General features: G+C 39.7%; 3 protein-coding genes across 4 annotated transcripts; 1 reads left to right on the top strand and 2 right to left on the bottom strand.

The window, feature by feature from the left end:
- Window positions 1-1,973: 1,973 nt before the first annotated feature.
- On the top strand, window positions 1,974-8,875 carry ldha (lactate dehydrogenase A4). 2 transcript variants are annotated; one of them, XM_079682835.1, is made up of 8 exons: window positions 1,974-2,125; window positions 4,148-4,273; window positions 5,214-5,328; window positions 5,461-5,634; window positions 5,768-5,941; window positions 6,094-6,211; window positions 7,578-7,701; window positions 7,811-8,875. In XM_079682835.1, the coding sequence occupies exons 2-8, from the start codon at window positions 4,148-4,150 to the stop codon at window positions 7,973-7,975; spliced, it is 996 nt and encodes a 331-aa protein (XP_079538961.1). In that variant the 5' UTR covers window positions 1,974-2,125; the 3' UTR covers window positions 7,976-8,875. The 2 variants fall into 2 exon arrangements, with proteins under 2 accessions (XP_079538961.1, XP_079538962.1); XM_079682836.1 differs by lacking the exon at window positions 1,974-2,125 and adding an exon at window positions 2,153-2,173.
- A 280-nt stretch (window positions 8,876-9,155) lies between these two features.
- On the bottom strand, window positions 9,156-17,471 carry tsg101a (tumor susceptibility 101a). Its single transcript, XM_079682833.1, has 10 exons — window positions 17,087-17,471; window positions 15,774-15,861; window positions 15,594-15,659; window positions 15,027-15,190; window positions 14,634-14,760; window positions 13,089-13,146; window positions 12,304-12,398; window positions 11,118-11,320; window positions 10,784-11,023; window positions 9,156-10,514 (listed from the first exon to the last, which is right to left on the bottom strand). The coding sequence occupies exons 1-10, from the start codon at window positions 17,126-17,128 to the stop codon at window positions 10,425-10,427; spliced, it is 1,173 nt and encodes a 390-aa protein (XP_079538959.1). The 5' UTR covers window positions 17,129-17,471; the 3' UTR covers window positions 9,156-10,424.
- Window positions 17,472-17,644: 173 nt separating this feature from the next.
- LOC307041964 (tumor susceptibility gene 101 protein) lies at window positions 17,645-19,559 on the bottom strand. The gene is made up of 6 exons (XM_079685586.1): window positions 19,401-19,559; window positions 19,199-19,283; window positions 19,033-19,098; window positions 18,716-18,879; window positions 18,501-18,603; window positions 17,645-18,255 (listed from the first exon to the last, which is right to left on the bottom strand). The coding sequence occupies exons 1-6, from the start codon at window positions 19,440-19,442 to the stop codon at window positions 18,140-18,142; spliced, it is 576 nt and encodes a 191-aa protein (XP_079541712.1). The 5' UTR covers window positions 19,443-19,559; the 3' UTR covers window positions 17,645-18,139.
- Window positions 19,560-19,932: the final 373 nt, after the last annotated feature.

Here is a 19,932-nt window from a genome sequence, read left to right as displayed (position 1 = left end):
TGGAGAAAGTTTCCGGAAAGTTTCCATGGGAAGTTAAGCTGAGGAATTTTGGAAATATTCGATATTCATTTCAACAGATTTTTTTTTTAAATGTTAAGTAAAACAGAACAAGTTTGAATTATTTTATTGAACAATTATTTGTTTCATTGAACAACGAAAACAGGAATTGTGAGTTAAATATTACTCATCCCCCCCAACCCCACTCATAAAAAAATTAACAAAAAAATGCACCCCCCATCCAAAAATCCCCACAAAGTCCCATTCAAAATGTTAAATGAAAAGGGCCCTTCTCCCTCCAAAAAGTCCCATTTAAACATGCACATCTTCCTTCAAGCAATCCTCTGCATTTTTGCTAAACCCTTTCAGTCAATGGGCTCTTCCTGGGCCTCATCAACATCCAACTCTGAGTCTTCCTCTTCAGTGTCACTGTCCAGCCTTGTTGAGGATGGTTCTGTGTCAGGCTCAAAGACCCTTAGGTTTGCCCGAATGCCAACCAGTTTTTCCACTCTCACATTTGTGAGCCTGTTGCGAACCTTTGTGTGGTCTTAATAGCCATGCAGTAAGCAGTGTGCTATGGCATGGATATTCAAGTGTACTTGAATGGCATCTGTTTGTTTTAGTCAAAAGTATGCTCAAATATACTTTCCCCAACTATATTTAAGTTCTCTATGAAGAGCCAACCTTCAATTTAGAAAATTCTCAGTTTATTCCCATAAATTCCCGTTAATTCCCATGGAAAGTCTCCATCTTTGAAAATTCCCGGAATTTTGCAACCTGGTGTTACCGTCACTGTGTTACTCTTCTCCCTGGTAACACGTTACACCAGTGACGTTCCTATATAAATAAGCTTTGTATAATGTGTAACTGTTACGTGCCAGGCAGGCTGTACACGTTGGGGTTTTCTTTCCCTCCTGTGTTTCTCTCTTCTCCCTGTCTTCTGCACAGCTAATAAGCAGCTGATCGGAATCTGCCTGTGCACCTGAATCTGATGGCTGATTGGATCTCCTCACCCTCAGCTGGCCTATCAGCAGCCAGGGCCGACCATAAAGTAGGCACCCAGGAAGTCTTCTCTCTCTCTCTCACTCTGGGCCTGTTGCTGATGAAGGAGCCTGCAGTGTTTAGCAACTCATGAACTTTGAATTGTCTGACCTTTGTGAAAGTGTGTGTGTGTTGAGAGGTGGAGGAGTTAGGTAAGTCTGGGGTACCCTGTACATTTCTCACCACGTAGCTAACTAATGTTCAGACACACTAGGTTAGCGGATTGTTGCCACCCCTGTATATTGTTTTGTCAAATTCTTTGTAGTTTAGTTAGTGAGGGTTTTTTTGTTTGAGTTTTGGTTTCAAAGGATAGATGTAGAGATAGGCCTGTTTTTGTTATGCTTGTTTCTTTTGTTTGGCACAATCCTTTGACTCCTCCTCCTCACCAACCGAGTGTTTCAAGTATATGTCTGTTCGATCCTGGGTTTATACAAAATAAACCTTTTGTCAACTGTTACACTGACTCCCTCATTTTTATTGGTTGTATGTTATTGTCTCCAGGTCCCCTAGACCTTAGTGGGGATGTAACAGTAACAATAATAAAAAAATATTTAAGCTCTACCTCTACTTTTTGTGGATTCATCAAGTTAAGAGTTAGTTATTGCTATTTAACAGGTTTTAGATGTTTTTTAGAAGGAATATATTTCAGCAGATTTGTATCACCCAGATTCCACCTTTTCTGTAGAACTGTGCTATATACCTGGCTGCTAAATGCTAAGAACTGTTACAGGATGTGTATTCTGAAAATAATGTAACTTTTTATTTTGTATTATATCATAACTTAGCACTTTTTAAATCATGTAACATTTTACATAAAGCTGTCTGTGGCTCATTTCCCCCTCCGTGGGACCATGGATATATAATAAAAAGGTGGGACTAATAAAGGATTCTGATTACGTGACATTCAGCACGTGCACCGGATGAAGAATGTCACGTAATCAGACATTACGTTACGTCTACGGAGGAGGCTGTCTTTAAATACCCGGACACTCCCTTTCTGCACCACTACTTCTGCGGAAAAGCTGAACTCTGGAGGAGCATACACATTCCAGTTCGTGTTTCCACCTCTCTAACTGAACGACTCAAGGTAAGATACATTACATATCCCACGGCAGCCTACACCACAGCCATCTCAGTGAGTGATACGAGCCATTCACCGGCACATTGAGAGTTATTTAAAGAGGGACTAGATGCGCATTTTAGAAAGATCAGTGGCACCCATCTTCAGTTTTTGACAGGTTACCCAAGGCTGCAAGTGTAAAATGCGTGTATTTATGTTTTTATGTTTGTGAAACAGAGTGGCCGAAGCAACAGGATGTAGGCCCGTCTGCGTAATTTACTTGTTGCCGTGACTCTGATACCAGTAAATGAATGGGTTTTAAGAACGATGCTTTAAATTGTAGGAACACCTGTTATGAAATATTATATTGGAAATACCCCAAATAGCTTACCCCAATAGTATAGGTTAATATAAGAACCCTTAAGTGAAAGTGGTTTGGATCTGTTTCTGTTGTTACATCAATATATGTATGTTGATTCAATTATACGCAGTGTTACACAAGAAGACACCATGTCCTCTGCTGCCCATGGAGACGAGCATCCACACAGCAGTGGGCCATAAATGAAGCTGACATAGATCATTTATGGCATCCATCTGCTGGCCCATGGGAAAGCAGATATTGGTAGGAGCACTGTTGGTGCTGCAGATATACTATCAGTGATTTGCCAGATTTGCGTTCATGTAATTATGGTATATTATTCAACATATTTACAGTTTGAAGCCTCCCTCTTTTCAATCTTAAATGATATCCCATTTCACTTCCATTTGTAGTTCTTATTTGTTGTGTCATTTGCTTTACTTTTTATATATTCTTTAGGTTTTACTACCTTCATAATTTTGCTTTTTCATCTTAATTTCTTATTTTTATGTCTTGGATTTTTGTTTTTTACTCTGCTATATTGTGTATCAGGTCAATACCTCGCTGTATTTTCAAGTTTAAAATAAGTATTTAATTGATTCATTTTCTAAGTTCCATCCTGTTGGCATCTTCAGTAGATGTTCTAACTAAATTATGTGACTTCACAGTGGAAACTAAATCAAGCTAGTAAAGTTACTCCCACATTTTAAGCAAATCATATTTTGGATATACTGATGTTTTGTCTGATCATATAGTCTACAATTCAAAAGTGCAGAGACAAATATACCCACAGTCTCCTGCCAATGGTGCAAGTAAAGGCCAGCTACTGGCCCTCAACCGTGATACCTGACACCCCATTAGAGCTAAGTACACCCCCACTGACCTGTTTCTGATCAAATTAAGTAAATGTCATAATGTACAAGAAAACATGATAATGCAAGTTTGCATAGAGACGTTTTTGTGATCCACTTATGTATAACAGCTACTTTTTTTTAAATCTCCAAAAATGTATATAATCCGAAGATTAACACAAATCTCGCTTTCTTAAGCGAGAGATAATAGGATAAAGGGATATTGGGTATGTCTTTCCTACTTACCGTATCCTACTATTGTGTGCAAATTCCCCATGGAGAAGTCTTAAACACTCTTTGAAGGAAGGTATTACAGGGCATTAATCCTGTCTACGTGCTCGTCTCCACATCACTGAAGATCCAGGCTAGTCATGCTGCTGATGTAACAGCCTGTAAGCGCGAGCACTCAGCCATGCTGGCTTGACCAGGAAACACAAATAATAGTGAGTGGGGGATGGTCTTTGCTGGATGGAAACCGGTTGCAGTACTTTTCCAGGCAGTGGTCGCCATAGAGACCCAGTGTGGCCCTGTGAAGCAAGAATTACTGCCATTTAAGGAAGTAAACATGAGATAAGAGTTATTGACTTAAGGAGTAAGGAACCGGAAGTTGTGGTTGTCAGGGGGAGGACACCCTTTCAATCATTTTTCTGAGATGAAGAGGGAATTCCTCTTTTGACGAATGGTTTGATGAGAGCAGTCACGTACGCCGGGGAACAACCCATTGAAACTGTCACATACGTAATGTAGCACTCCTTTACTGCCTCTCTGTTTCCACACTCGCCCCCCCTCCTTCCCCTTTTATTTATCTGGTTTTCCCAACACCTCTCTACTTTCACACAGATGTCCACCAAGGAGAAGCTGATCAGCCATGTGATGAAAGAGGAGCCTGTTGGCAGCAGGAACAAGGTGACGGTGGTGGGGGTCGGCATGGTGGGCATGGCCTCTGCCATGAGCATACTGCTCAAGGTGAGACACAAAGATGGGATGTGTGTGTGTGTGTGAGTAAAATAGCTGGTGAAATCAGCATCAAGGGAAAGTAGATGGGATGACAGCTTTCAAACATGATGGTACAGTGAAAAGTACATCAAACAAAATAGACTTAAGGTAAACCCTTGGAAAAGAACAAACTTAGATAAACATTAGAAAGTTCTATAATTTCAGATTAGATGAAGGAATTAAACTGAGAAACCTAAAGTCAAACTAACTTTAAAGGTGTGCTATCTACTGGAATCTGACTGCGTGTGTAATGCTTGGTTAACATTTAAAAAAAACTGCAAGCTTCCAATTATAAAGACATTCTCAGGAAACATTACATTTCCATTATTTATTCCTGTTCCCGCAAGGAAGCTGGATCCTTTACAAATCATAAACAAAAGAGTTGCAGGGAAACTAGACCACAGGGAAACTAGGTCACAGGGAAACTAGGTCACAGGTCTTACAACTAACAATGCTGTTCAACAGTCAAGGCAGAGATGAATGGTGTGTTTCGTGACTGCATATCATGTTATACCAACTACTGTGAATATGCCTCATTGTAGCTTTATTGATGAAATAAAAGCTACTCTTAAATAGTGTATGGCTTTCAGAATTACCAGATGAGTTAATCGGCCAAAACAGTTTTTGGATGATTACTTAATCATTTAAGTAATATTTTCAGACCCTCAAATATGGAGTTCATGCTTTCCTCTGCTTTTATATCATATTAAACTGAATATATTTTGGTTCTGACTGAGAATACAAGACATTATCTTGGACTTTGCGAAACTGCGATGGACATTTCTTCACTATTTTCTGTCTTTTTTTTATATTCCGAATCACTCCCTGGGACTGATTAACTGAAGAATAAAAGTATGTGTAAGTTGCAGACCTAGCCAGAATGACTAATTTTATATATGTATACAAACAGGACTTGTGTGATGAGCTGGCCATGGTTGATGTGATGGAAGACAAGCTGAAGGGTGAGGTCATGGACCTGCAGCACGGATCCCTCTTCCTCAAGGCAAAGATTGTGGGAGACAAAGGTGAGAACGCACAAATATCTTCCCTTTTAACTCTTGAATAATTTATTTATAATCTGGTATGTAAACTTGACTCTCACTGAAACTATAACTCTGCAGCTCCATTAGAAACCCTCTTGTTTTGTTGATTTTCAGACTACAGTGTGACAGCCAACTCCAAAGTGGTGGTGGTGACAGCTGGAGCCCGTCAGCAGGAGGGCGAGAGCCGTCTGAACCTTGTGCAGCGCAACGTCAACATCTTCAAGTTCATCATCCCAAACATTGTCAAGTACAGCCCCAACTGCATCCTGATGGTGGTTTCTAACCCAGGTTAGACAGGCGGGGGTTTGAATGAGGAGGGGAAATGTGAGAAGAGCAGTTGTGGCTTGAAATAGTGTTCGGGGGTACTGGAAGAGAGTAGCTCCTTTCTAATTTGGAAGAGTTGTCCCCTTTACCCTTTCAGTGGACATCCTGACCTATGTGGCCTGGAAGCTGAGTGGTTTCCCCCGTCACCGCGTCATTGGGTCTGGCACCAACCTGGACTCTGCCCGTTTCCGCCACCTCATTGGAGAGAAGCTCCACCTCCACCCTTCCAGCTGCCACGCCTGGATCGTCGGAGAACATGGAGACTCCAGTGGTATGAAGCTCTGACTAAAAATAAAATGTCTGCAAGACTTCCAGTGTTCCTGTTTGTTGGTGTGCTGCAAATCGTTCAATACAGCTGCATCATTTTTGCCACAATTACATGTATTCTCTATTTAATTGATCGCGTGTGTGTTTTTCTCACAGTGCCTGTCTGGAGCGGTGTGAATGTTGCTGGAGTGTCTCTGCAGGGTCTGAACCCACAGATGGGGACTGAGGGTGACGGTGAGAACTGGAAGGCTATTCACAAAGAGGTGGTTGATGGGTGAGTAAACAATAGTTTCCAGTAATCCACCAATGAATGAAAGAACTTCCCTGCAAACCACATTTTTCTTTCTCCCACACTGATGAATCTTATCAGCAAATCAATCGGCCATGTGCATACAGGTCATCCGTCCATCTGAGGTTGAAGCCATACATATTATGTTTTATTAAAACACACTTATAGGATGTATTGGCTTACAGTGACAGTTGCCTATTTACAAAAACATCAAAAACATACTTGTATACACCATTTGATCAAGATCCAGTGGAGCTCACTAGCCCTGGAAAGGAATGTAATCAGTGATGTGGGCCCAAAGGCAAGCAGAGGCGGGTACACAGAACACTTCTGTGTTGTTGGCTTACTGGTGTCTGGCAGCCAGTGCAAACACAAAAGCTATGCTAGACCCCGTAACATAATACCGTGCAGTTGTCCTCATGACTTTGCATTAATGAAACGCCAGACAATATTGAATCCTGATAAAAGACCGGTTCGCCCTAATTGAAGACTTTAAAGGTAGGGTAGGTAATTCACTTCAGAAACACTTTGTTTTATTCCATGGAATGCCCTTAACATCCTGATGGCAATGAATATATTAAATGCTTAAATACATACAAAAAATTCATCTGTGGAAGCCGTAGTACTGTAAAAAGCAAGACAATCATTTTAGCCGGCCCGGTTAAAATAACTGGATGGCCTACCTGCCTGTCAGCCTTCCATCTGTGCACAAACTTATCCCGTGCCCTCATTGGTCATGTGCACGTTCGTGTGTGTTGGAGGAGGGGCTCTGTCAGGAAGTCTGAAGGAAGGGGCACATTTTTTTCGGTTGTGTACTTTCAAATTCTAGCGCACTCGAGCTGGATTCTCCATTATTACCTACCCTACCTTTTTAACTAACCATACCAACATAATAGCATTTCTATGTATACAACTTCTGTGTTGTGTTAAAGTTTACCCCGTACACTTTGATACTTTACCATTATGTCACTGTCAATCCACCTTATTTATATTCAAGTAGCTGAGTTCTTAAGGAGGTAAAATAGTATAACACAAGGGTTGATTTTCAGGAAATAAAAGAGAGACTAAGACTAAGGGAGAAAAGGGATGTTTATGTTGCACTGCTGTCTGTAAAAGTACAAATTATTTTCTCTCTCATTCTGGCCAACCAAATGAGCCTGGATATGTAAATTGTTTATATTGCAATAAAACTCTGTATGAAAAGTGTTCTCTTTTTGAGTTTAGGCCTTATGTTTCTGAGCTAATTTCCAATGACAATGTATGAACAGTCCCAAGTACCAAAGCACACAGATTTGTGTCTTTTGTCCAGGAAATATGCTGTTCTGACTTTTTGTTTATTTTTTCTCTGCAGGGCCTATGAGGTTATTAAGCTGAAGGGCTACACCTCCTGGGCCATTGGCATGTCTGTAGCTGACCTGGTGGAGAGCATCATTAAGAACATGCACAAAGTCCACCCTGTGTCAACACTGGTCCAGGTAAAAAGATTGGCCAAATCCTATATCATACAATTCATTGGATTGCATCCACATACTGAACATTCTTTGAATATCATGAAAATACCTTTTTAACCCCTTCCTCTGACAGGGCATGCATGGAGTGAAGGATGAGGTGTTCCTGAGCGTCCCTTGTGTCCTGGGCAACAGCGGCCTGACAGATGTGATTCACATGACCCTGAAGGCCGAAGAGGAGAAGCAGGTGCAGAAGAGCGCCGAGACCCTGTGGGGCGTACAGAAGGAGCTCACCCTGTGAAGAGCCTTCCTCTGAAGCCACTCTGACGCCCTCCTCCTGTACCCCTTACTGCAACAGGCGAATGAAACCGCTGAATGGCCAAGAAGTGTGTGTGTGTGTGGGCTAGATTCTAACTTGAGATATTAAAACATCTGTTGTTGTCCTGTCTACACAACAAAAGTGTGGCCTCTACATTGTAAGCGTTAACACTTTATGTTCTGTAATGTTTCTGTGCCCTGTTACTGCTTCTCTCTGCACTCCTTGTCTGGAGTTTGTTTTTGTTCTGTGTGTTCAGTAATTGTTGCCAGTTGTTTTTTTCCACTTGGTCATCTCTTTATTTTGGAGTCTAATGGAGACATTCCATTCACTATGAGGAGAGCTTCCTACTTAGTCATAATGCTGCTGCACATATCACTGGGATAGAACCCTGTGATACCAAAGTACCTTGAGTAATCAATGCTATGTTTACTGGTTGGCATTGAAGCCTTTGTTAACCTATCTAACCACAAGTGCACTGACAGAAACATATTTTAAAAGTCAAGGTTTAAGATGCTGGTTAGAAAGGAGAATTAGAATGGCTGCCAACAAAGTGACTTAATTTAACTCTTAAGAGATAACAGAGAACCAAATGGGAAAGAGTCAGCTACAATCATGGCCTAGAGTCAGGTTATAAATCATAACAAACTATTGACCCTGGAAGGTGTTTGTTTGCGCACCGTAAATACCATAAAGGGTTTTGTATTTATTTGACTTCACTCTGGTAAAGTCATCAAGAGAAAAAGGACTGTTATTTATAATTAATATGGTTAGGATCTATATATGTAATGTTACAACCTTCACTGAGGAATTGTACCTGTCATGGCAGCTAGATATTGATTATTTTTTGCTGTAACATTGAATAAATCTGCCTGGATAGTGAAACATGTTCTGTCTTTTTTTAACTGGTTGTCATGCAAGTGAGCAAAAGGCAGCTTGGGATTGTTGACAGAGGTTTTTATGAGAGATCAAACTCCTGTATGAAAACAGACACCAGCCATTTTAAAATATTTACTTCGTCTTTGATCGTTGATAACAAAACACTGGATTCTAAATTACAGCTACTTCACAAATATTAAATTACTTTCTGTAGTTTGGCATTGCCAATAGGTGTGCAATGGAGAAAACACTTACATTTCTGTTATTAATAACCCATCAAAGAATATGAGATCTACATCAGATTCCATTTATTTGTACTGATTTGCATAAATCTACAGATATAAAAGAACAGGTGGTCTATGGTTGAATTGGAAACAAGAAAAACAATAACAGCAGATAATCTATCATACAATTCAAAGTGCATTTAGTAAAAGGCTAATTTAAATGATACCTGTTTGCAAACTTTACATAAGTTAACATTTTGATTAGTACAATATATTGTTTTGATTTGTTTGTACCCTCCAATGCTCCAGCTTTATTCACAATGTTTTTTCCCATGTTTACTGAAAACTTGAACCTCTCAGCAGGAGAATAAGAGGACAGCACAAAGACGATAGAAAAGTAAAGAAAAGAAAAACAGAATTTCCTTTGTAATACATTACAATAAAGCATGCCAAGTCTGTCACCCAGAGTGAAACAACTACTGTACAAGATTGACTGGTTAATTCAGTCAGACTGGAGGGTAGACCTGAGCAGCTGACAGGTGAACAGGAAATGCAAATAATAGTGTGGCAGAGTAGCTCAAAATTGAACCAATTAAAAGACAGTATGTACTGTATGAAAATTGATCTCTTGACTCCATGGTTACCGAACATGACTTGAACAGCATTAAATCCTGAGGCTGAGCCCCATGTCCTTCCTGAAAGGTTGGCCCGGGTATTTATACCCCAGGCCTATCCTTTTCATTGTGAGGAGAGTGGACACATAGGTTCTTTTGACAAAGCCTCTCTCTACACGCCCCTAACAATTTGTGCTTACTAGCCAAATGACTGTCTGGCAAAGGGAGGGCGAACAGAACCAGCTTCCTGCAGTGCATCATGTACAGGTTGTCACAGTAACCAACAGTACGCCACCACAGATACACTACAGAGGAAACTAGGCTCTCACGTCACTCTCAGTATGTCATGTGTGTTTCTGTGTCAACCGGAGCACCTGGGTCACAATGTTGTCCCAGTGCTTTTACTTATTGTTGGTGCAAATGGGTCATGAAGGGTAATGCATTAAGATCTCAAATCATTATTTGGTCAGATCAAAAACACAAATGATTTCCAACGAGAACTGTGACCACACGGGACGGCCCAGTTCTACATAAATGTCGCATTTTAAATGTTTGCCGTTCAGAAGTCTGTCTCATAAGAACAGATTGTATAGAGATAAAAAAAAGAGGACAGCTTCAAGAAGACATAAAAGGGAATAATGGGAATAAAAAGAGAGGAGGAAGAGGAGAGAGTAAGGGAGCATAAGGATATGAATGTTTCCTGGCTGTCAGAGTGGGTCAGTAGAGGTCACTAAGGCCGGCAGTCTTGCGGGCTTTCTGCATGAGCGCACGAAGCTGGAACTGCTTCCTGGACAGAAGGCGTACATGCTGTAACAAAAGAGAACATGAGGCATTAAGGCTAAAATCACTCAGGACTCAAGTGTGTGAATGTCTTTGTCTCTTGAAATCTGTCTGATACACAGATAGGCTTCCATTGTATTCATTATAAACACCCACAGTCTATGTTGTCACTTTTAGGTGCACATTATGATTGTGTGTTGGCCAAATGCGTTTGACCCTAGAGTCAGTTCTGTGTCTGTTTACTTTATGAACATCATGTTATACATTAGTGGTAGTTATGTTGTTGATGTGGTCACCTTAAGAAAAACCTCCAGGTCTATGACGCCCCTGCGGAGGGCCTCTCCTAGGTAGAAGATAGTGTCTTCAATCGCGTTCTCCTCAGCATACAGGTTCAGGATCTGTTTGTACAGCGGAGCGGTGGGCACGATGACGTCGTCAATGTCGTTGTTCTCCGACTGGTTCTCCATCTTCTCCAAGGCCTCACTCAGCTCCTCGTCCTTTCTCTTCAGCAGCTCGATATTCCTGTCAACATCGGACTAGCAGAAATATCGTGATTTAAACCATTTCATATTGTCATAGAAGAACAAAAAAAAAAAGATACAACTTTGAAACAAATGTAGGATTTCTCACCACTTCCTGGTCCAGCCTCGAGACCATGTCCTCAAGTTTCTGATGTCCTTTCTTCAGATCCTCCTCGGTTCTCTTCAGGGCGTCCAGCTCCGCCTGAGCTCTGTCCATCTCCTCCTTCATTCTCCAGCGAAGCTTGTCACTAACAGCTGAAATCAGAGATGCACGAATGGTGTCCTCGCCAATGGTGCCATCTCTGCTCGGGCCTTTAGAGGATGACGTTAAGAAGGGAGGCCAGACAGTGAACAGACAAAACAGAAAATAACAGATACAAAAACAAGCCTTCTGATGAGCCGATTGAGACATTTTATTGGTGTACTGAAACAAGCCATTTGATTAACCGATTTAACTGAAACCATTTTATTGGCCAATTGAATTGGGCCATTTCATTTTCCATTTCAAACGAGCTAACGGAAATGGTTTAATGTGGAATTGTTTAACTATATCGCAGAAATTTGAGTTGAATTCATCGAGTTCATAGATGCAAATGTAAAGTGTTATCAAAGCGCACTGAACACTACCAGTTACAATATGTGGAAAAACACTGCTGGATGTCTAAAAGTAAAGACCACCTGATGTGCAGTGTGGAATCAGCACTACAAATGTCAGAGTTGATGCAGCCTGGAGATGTGACAGGTCTAAGGGATAAACCCATTTCTTCTATTTTTGCTAAATATAGGAGAGATAAAGCTCCTCCTGCCTGCTGCTGTTTGGGCAGCAGATCACAGGTCTGCCTTTGTGTGGAGTTACTGTTCCCATCCTAAATTTAGAACTGTGTGAGGTTGATACTGTGATAGCTGGGGGTTGGACGTTGCCCTTCCCTTCAGATCTGTTCTACCCTTTGGCCTTCAATACCCCCCACTCTCGTTACACTAACGACCTTTTCACTGGCAGATCGGGATGCCACCGGAGTCACACAGAGGGCAAGAGAGTTTAAGTCAAAAGGTCAAAGGTCTTATTAACGAGTTAACTAACATGAAAACGAGGACACTATTTTTGTATTTTTTTGAGGGGGTGGGGGTGAATTAGTATACAAATATTGTATTGCTATACAAGAGCAATAACACAAAAATGACATCTTCTTTTGTATCTTGCTTTGCTTTTGCAGTTTGTGCAAAATCTAATTTTAAACTTTAAAATGTACACTTGGGAAAGAGAAATAAAGCACCCCGGATAATGTGATACGTACCCGCTGTGGAAACTGGGGTCTGGTTGGGGTAGTGTGCAGGGCCAGCAGTGGATGGGTAGGAGTTGCCTCCTGGGTATTGGTATCCTGGGTAGCCTCTGCAAAAAATAAATAACTGATCAGAACGCAGCCCATTCTATCTGTTTTTCCTTTTCCCACATCTAGCAGAATATACACTAATGTTGGTAATGTTGTGAATCGAGTGGCCTGTGTTCGTCGTCCATAACATACGCCTGCTCATACCGTAACCCCACCACCACCATGGGCCACTCGATTCACAACATTACCCTAACCCTAACCCTCACACCAAATACTGACTGGTTTTCGGACCCCCCCAGACCTCCCCAATAAAGCAAAAATGCACGTTTCAGAGTGGCCTTTTATTGAGGCCAGCCTAAGGCACACCTGTGCAATAATCATGCTGTCTAATCAGCATCTTGATATGCCACACCTGTGAGGTGGGATGGATTATCTCGGCAAAGGAGAAGTGCTCACTATCACAGATTTTTTCAGATTTGTGAACAATATTTGAGAGAAATTATTATTTTGTGTATGTAGACATTTTTTTAGATCTTTGAGTTCATCTCATGAAAAATGGGAGCAAAAACAAAAGTGTTGTGTTTATATTTTTGTTCAGTGTATGTAATGGAATCAGTTGAACAGTGGTTTATAAATATTCTCCATGTGATATGCTGGAGAAGAAACCACCAAAACAAACATACCAGGACATGTTTATTTGCTACAGAGCAGGAGTAGAGAGCTTTAGAACTGCTTTGCAAACGTCTTACCCCGGGTTAGGATTTGGGCTGTAGGGTGAGACCGCAGGCATGCCAGGCATATAGGAAGCTGAGGTGGAGAAATAGTGTGAACATAAGATCCAAGGCCAATACATGACAAATATACTGTCTCTCTGTCACTCTCAGCAAAGCATTACATTACATTACATGTTACTTGTTAGACGCTTTTATCCAAAGCGAATTACATACTCAATACTGTGGGCAATCCCCACAGGAGCAATTTGGGTTGAAGTGTCTTGTCCAGGGACAAAACGACATACTGACTGCATTGGCGTTTGAACCTGTGCCCCCCTGATCCCAACACCAGCACACTAGTCCACTGCGCCACAGCCTCCCCAGCACATTCCCTTTCCAATGCTGTAATGAAGAGGTAGTACCTGAGCTCCATCTAGTGCCTCAGAAAATAAATGCATCTCTTTAAAACCATGATGCTGGTGTAAAATATCCATCATATACACCTTATGAGGATTCCTGACACAGTTTGAAACACTGACATATGAATTATACACACACATCATTGATTTCTCTAAGCAACTACTATGGGTATGTAATCACAACAAATGGTTTAAAAAAAAAACATTTGAACAGTTTAAGATTCACTCTTAAGTACCTTCTATCTATTTGAGGACTTTAGTATGGCCTTAACATATTTTGTAATTCTGTTAACCTTTATACAAAATGTGAAATGAAAATAAAAACTGGTAAAAACTGTTCAAAAGCACATTTATAGAAAAAAACATAGTAAAAAAACGATTGAAGATGAATCAGAATGGATATTTTAGAAAACAGTCTTATGTAAGCAGTTTATTGGAACATATTCACTGTTGGCAATTTGTTTGGTACAACTAGCTACATTTAAAGTAGTTCAAGCTATTAACCCTACCTCTGTGCAGGTTATTATGTTCTTAAAGGGATGTATGCATATGAATTTAAATGTTGTAATGGCGCTTTTTCTTATTGAGACAGTCATTGACAAAAAAAGGGTGGCCATGACTCATTAAAGACAGTGTTCTGATTGATTGGTGTTCAGTGTAAATGCTTCTATCAGCGCCATATCGCTGTGTTAAAATAGTCTGTGGGTCACTCTGCCCTTCCTGACACTATATTAAAAAAACATTTAGGGTGTTTCTCAATGTCGAGTAAAGCTGTTCCAGAGCCACTATTTCAAGCATACTACGTCCTCGAGTCCCGCCGAAGGACTGTTCCAATGTCCAGCATACTTGGAAATCCGGCATATTTTGTTTGGAGAAATATCGAGGCTGCACATGTGTAGACTCCGCGGTCTTAAAATCCCCACAATGCTTTGCGCACGGACCAATTTTCCCCAAATCTGTGGCGGAAAATGTAAGGCGGGGCCTCTCATATGAAGCACACTTGTTAGCCTGTTCCACTCTTCATTTTCCGAATGCCAGGAAGTATTCTTGCCTCGCTTCTGAAGCGAGACGCTCGGAAGACATGTGCTACCAAGCAAGCGTACTCGAGATTGAGAAACAGCCTTATATTACCCTGTTTACGACAACAATGTAAGTCACTTACGGTTAGGGGGTCCAGCTGCTTGGAACGCCTGATATGGTGCTTGTGTTGTGGGCCGAGAAAACACAGGAGGCTCGTCTCCAAAAACCACGATCATCACCTGAATCAGACCATACAGGTCCGACTGAGGCTGTAAGACAAACAGAGAGGCCATGTTTGTATTGAGCAAGACCACAAATGCAGAATGCTATTTCAAATGATCAACAGGAAAGCAACTGCTGTACAGATTTTTACAGTTAGAGCCACATTATAGAGATTTAAAAAATATAAATAATGCAGTGAATCCTCAAAAACCTCTTTAGCATCAGTACAATCTCTATTTTCAAATTCTAAACATTTCATAACCAGTCCTTGCCTAAATAAATAGTCTATGATTAAAAATATTGAGACACTTACATGTTTCCACTCATGTAGATAAGGCAGGTAGATCTTGCCGTTGGCGTCGATGTGCTTGCCAGTTTTGATCATCATGGCACTGGTAGGTTTGACAAAACATATGGGAGGGTTGTAGGGATATGTGTCCAGCAACCACAGACACACTGGGATGTTGTAGGTGTTTCCTACAGGGGAGAAAAACACACACTATATTATAATTTGATTTCATTGTATGTTTTTAAAGTCTCAACATTCTCAGAACTTGACAAACGTTGTTATTTTGAGGCACACTTATACGATGTCTAGTCTGGAGTAAATGCATCTGAATATGAAATTGTATACGTTATGCTAGTCAGATGCTTTCGTAAGCTGACACACAGAAGCATCTGCTACTTGACGAAAGTTTTTTTTTTAAAGTTCAAGATAAATAGCAAGTTAGAGTGAGCACACCAGAGAGAAAGTAGGTGAGGGTATCAGACAAACTAAACAGAACTGACACCTATCTACGCCCACAAATAAACAATGTGTAATACGTTTTTTTATAAAGAACTACATTTGTATTTAGAAAGCACTGTAAACATTCCTTACCTCTGTAGGTCACTGGAACAGTTCCTGTCAAGCTCAATAGGTCTCGTGTGGAGCCATCATTAAACACTAAATAAAAGAAGATGACATGTCGATTAACGAAAACAATGTATATATTTGCCATCATATGAGCATACAATATATAACCACACAAAACCATGAGCCCTGTATAACTCGATTTACCATAAGCGTCCATCAACGGCTTCAAGTCCTTGTACTGGCTGATGACATTGGTTATCTCACGAACTGTCAGGTCCCTGTACTTGTATTGCTGGACAATAACAACAAAAAATGAAAGAGAAAAAGAAATGTATGTTAGTATACATCATTACATTTTAGACAGAATTGCTGACACGTAGGTAACTCATTCAGACGTAGTTGCCACAACTAATAAGTTATGTATTTTAATCCTAAAGTAATTTTGTGTGGTGTGTAGTAATTTATTTTGGTGTCCAAAATATTTTTTCTTTTGTTAGAGCTTAGCATAAGGAGTAAAAAAAACTAAAATAGATTAGAGAACAGAGTGTTCAGAAAGTGACAAATGAAGGAACTATAAGGATATCTGATATAAAATGATAACCAATAAAGTCAGAAAATACACTGTAATATCTACTGGTGTATGAACTCAGAAAAGTCATAACATATGAAGTTTCTATATCCTAATTCTAGGATAATAATGCAGTGTGCTCTTCCATGGACACGATCTTGGTATTTTGATTCATGACAAATAACAGTTTTATGGCCCTCTACCTGAAACTGTTTATTTCTTGAGTTGTTGAAAATATTACAGAGATTATCATTGGACCACGGGGTCATAATAGCTCAGAGTTGTTTAGATATTTGTTTTCGAAAAAACTATATATTGAATAAGCTAAAGGCATATTATACATATGTATTTGTATTATTCCAGGACAATGTGCAGCCTCAAAGCTAACACATCAATTGTTAGTTACACGCAATGCTTAATTTAATATGTAAATTGAACTTTAATGATGTACATTAACAAGCCTGAAACGTTACTTAGAATTGTCAACGATGGCTGACATTAAATATTTGTACATGATAGACACATTATAAATACTTAATACTAATCCTTATAACAGTGGTTTAAGTATTGCTCTGGCAACAGTTGATAAACAAGTATGCCTAGCAAATTGGATCAATGCTGTACAAGCGAAATTTAAGAGACACATAATATCATCCTGAAATATAGGAATGGTTGTTTATTGAAACGTTTGTATTAAACATATACGTGAGTGTAGCTAACGTTAGGTGGCTGTAGGATCTAGGTCAACACAATAATATGTACGAGGAATCTCAAATAATCCACATTATTATTTAAAGTACTGTAAATCATCTGTTTATTAAGCAATACAGATCCTATTACATATGTCCAGGAAATGTGAACATGCTCAACGATAGTGTCCTGTTTGGTATCGGTAACATTTGCTAACGTGCTAACGTTTCTGTTGACCAGCAAGTGATGCAACACGTACCTTTAGCATTTTCTTCAGAACACCTTCGTTGACAACTGCCATGGTTTTCACTTTTTGTTTTCACCGCTATTGTTAATAAGTAAATTGAAAGAACGGATGGCTTCTAAGTAAGCTAGACTAACAGCTAGCACGCTAAGCTAGTACGACTAATGCTAGGCTAAAGTTAGCCCAGCCTCGGGCCCGACTACAATTAAGACAATGATTCGGTGTCTATAGAAAACCTTCTAGTCCAACACGAGTAATGTATCTGTTGTCAATGCGACAAGATGTAATAATTTGAGAAACTTTAGTAAACAGTTTATTAGGAGTTCTAAAATGAGACCGAAGAACAAATATCCGATAGAAAACAAAAGGAATTTCCGGTATTCCACCTGACTGTTTCCGGTACGCAAATCACGTAAACAGTAGACGAGTTGTTCTCAAGGCGTGGTCCTACTTAGGTGAGTTTCCTTCACACATTATAGGCTATATTAGTGCAAAAGCGTACTTAGTCATTATTCAAACCATGCTGGAAAATAATATGAAATGTGTCGCCCCACAATAATACACACAGACATGTTTGATATGACTCTTTATTTACAGTAGCCTACCAGCATCAATCAATCACTTCTCACAACAGTTTGGGTTATTATAATTTCAATATACACTGGCTGGCTATGTGTGTGTTCTTTGGATTGTTACATTTTCTCTTCAATGGTCAAAAGCCGGAAACATTCGTGAATAAAAGCAAACAAACTGGGTGCAGTTATGGTACCGTTTATGAGCTGCTTGTTAAGAAATCTGGTGTTCAAACATAGGCCCTCAATAGTATGTTAATTTGAAAAACAAATGATATGGTGCATACATCCACAACTAAACCCAGTCAGTATGTTTTAATCAGTTTACAGTCTAAATCATTGGCAAATACATACATCATGTTATAATCCATTTGTATGAATTGTATGCATTTATTAACCGTAAACTAACAAATGGATACCATCTGACACTTTACACATTGAACACCTCATCACAGGCAACACACACAATACAAATATGGTTAAAATTCCACAAAGACTAACAGTTGGTGTCACGTTCTTGGAAAGGTAGATCATCTTCACCGGTTAAATCCAGATACATACTTCCATCGGTCTTTGAAAGCACCTCTGCTTGTCTGTGGAATTGCAGCCAACCTATATGGAATACATTATTCATTTTAGAGAGGCCTGAATCAGTCACAACAAATTCATAAACACGTTGAGAGAAGGAAATAGTTTTCAGCTCTACATTTAAGAGCAATGAACCTAGAGTGACATTGAACAGGTGTGGCCTGGATATGGATCTTTGGATCTGTGATAAACTCGTATCTAGGGCATAGGTAGTGTTGTTTTGAACCAACATGAAGACGAAGCTTCCTGCCTGTGTAAGCATAACTTACAAGGGGCTTGTTCGGGCTCTGGATGAGGCTGCATGCACACGGGAGGGAAGTCTCCAAATACGACAACCATCACTTGGAGTAGGCTCAGTAGGTCACATTCACCCTGAGGGGAAAAAGGAAAAGTCAAACAAATGTAAGGATGTAATAACTCCATTATCCATCCATTTTTACATTCAGTATTTTCTAAGAAAACAAGATACAATTAAAATTCTCACACATTTCCAATCCTCCAGGTAAGGCAGCACGACTTCACCACTGTTGGAGATGTACTGTCCACCAATTAACATCATCTCATGTGTGGGTCTGACAAAGCAGATGGGAGCAGTTTGTGGATAGCTTTCTTCAATCCACAGGCATACCGGGATGTTGTAGGTTTGGTCTTGTATTAAAAAAGGGGAAAATATATTTTTATCTTGTAGATTCTAAGAAATGTCATCATTATTTGTGATTCAAATTGATCAGTTCCCCCACTAAATTCCAGCTTATACTGTAGCTGTTTCATAGAGTTATACAAATGCAAAGTCCTTGTTACCTTCAAACATGACAGGGATGGTTCCAGTTAGACTCATCAAGTTCTTTGTGGTGCCATCATTGTAAACTGTAAATAATGAAACCATGACTATAATTTACAGCACTTGTTGGAGTTTCATGTTAAATACATTCAACAACAGATTGTTAGGTTTAATTGATCTTCTTACCGTATCTATCCATCAAGGGTACAAGGCTTTTAAAGTGAGTCAATGCCTCGTAGATTTCACGGGCCACATGTTTCCGTGGATAAGTCTTCAAAATAAAAAGAATACAATTGGAGCACCATTACAAATATACATGGGTTATTTATTTACTATTAAAATGTTAAGTTTTACTAAGAGATAATCATCTGTTGATCATTAATCTTACCTCAGGAAGCATTTGCTTAATTGAACGCTCGTTGTATGGCATGATTATGAAGAATCCAGTTTGAACATATCAGTTTCTCTTGTATGCTTTTAATCGCCTACACTGTTATAACCCTCCACCCTGTTCGTCTTTGGTTCATGGGTTAGCCTTTGTCTTTTATGACTTCAGAAGCCAGTAAGAAAACAGCCCTGTAATTATGCAAAGCATGTGACCTTAAAAGCAACAACTAGGTTTCATGGCTTGAACAGCAATATAACAGTGACCACATTTACAAATTATTATTATTAATCATGACAATTGCTAATTGTTTACAGTGCTTTATAAATACAAATATAGTTCTTTATAAAAAACGTATTACACATTGTTTAGCGGAACCATGCTTGGTTGTTATTTGGATTTTGAAACTGTTGGATCACAGTTAATACATTTATGTGCTTTCCCTGGTTTGCCTCACCTCTTTTCTCCCTTCTACCTAAGAAGCCACTTCCTCATGTTGTTACAGTAGTGTTTTGCAACAGTACAACGTTTGTGT

This window comes from Notothenia rossii (assembly GCF_949606895.1).
Source record: "Notothenia rossii genome assembly, chromosome: 5".
NCBI lineage: Eukaryota > Metazoa > Chordata > Actinopteri > Perciformes > Nototheniidae > Notothenia > Notothenia rossii.
Note: the sequence above shows the minus strand (reverse complement) of the source record. Positions and strands in the feature narration are given on the sequence as shown.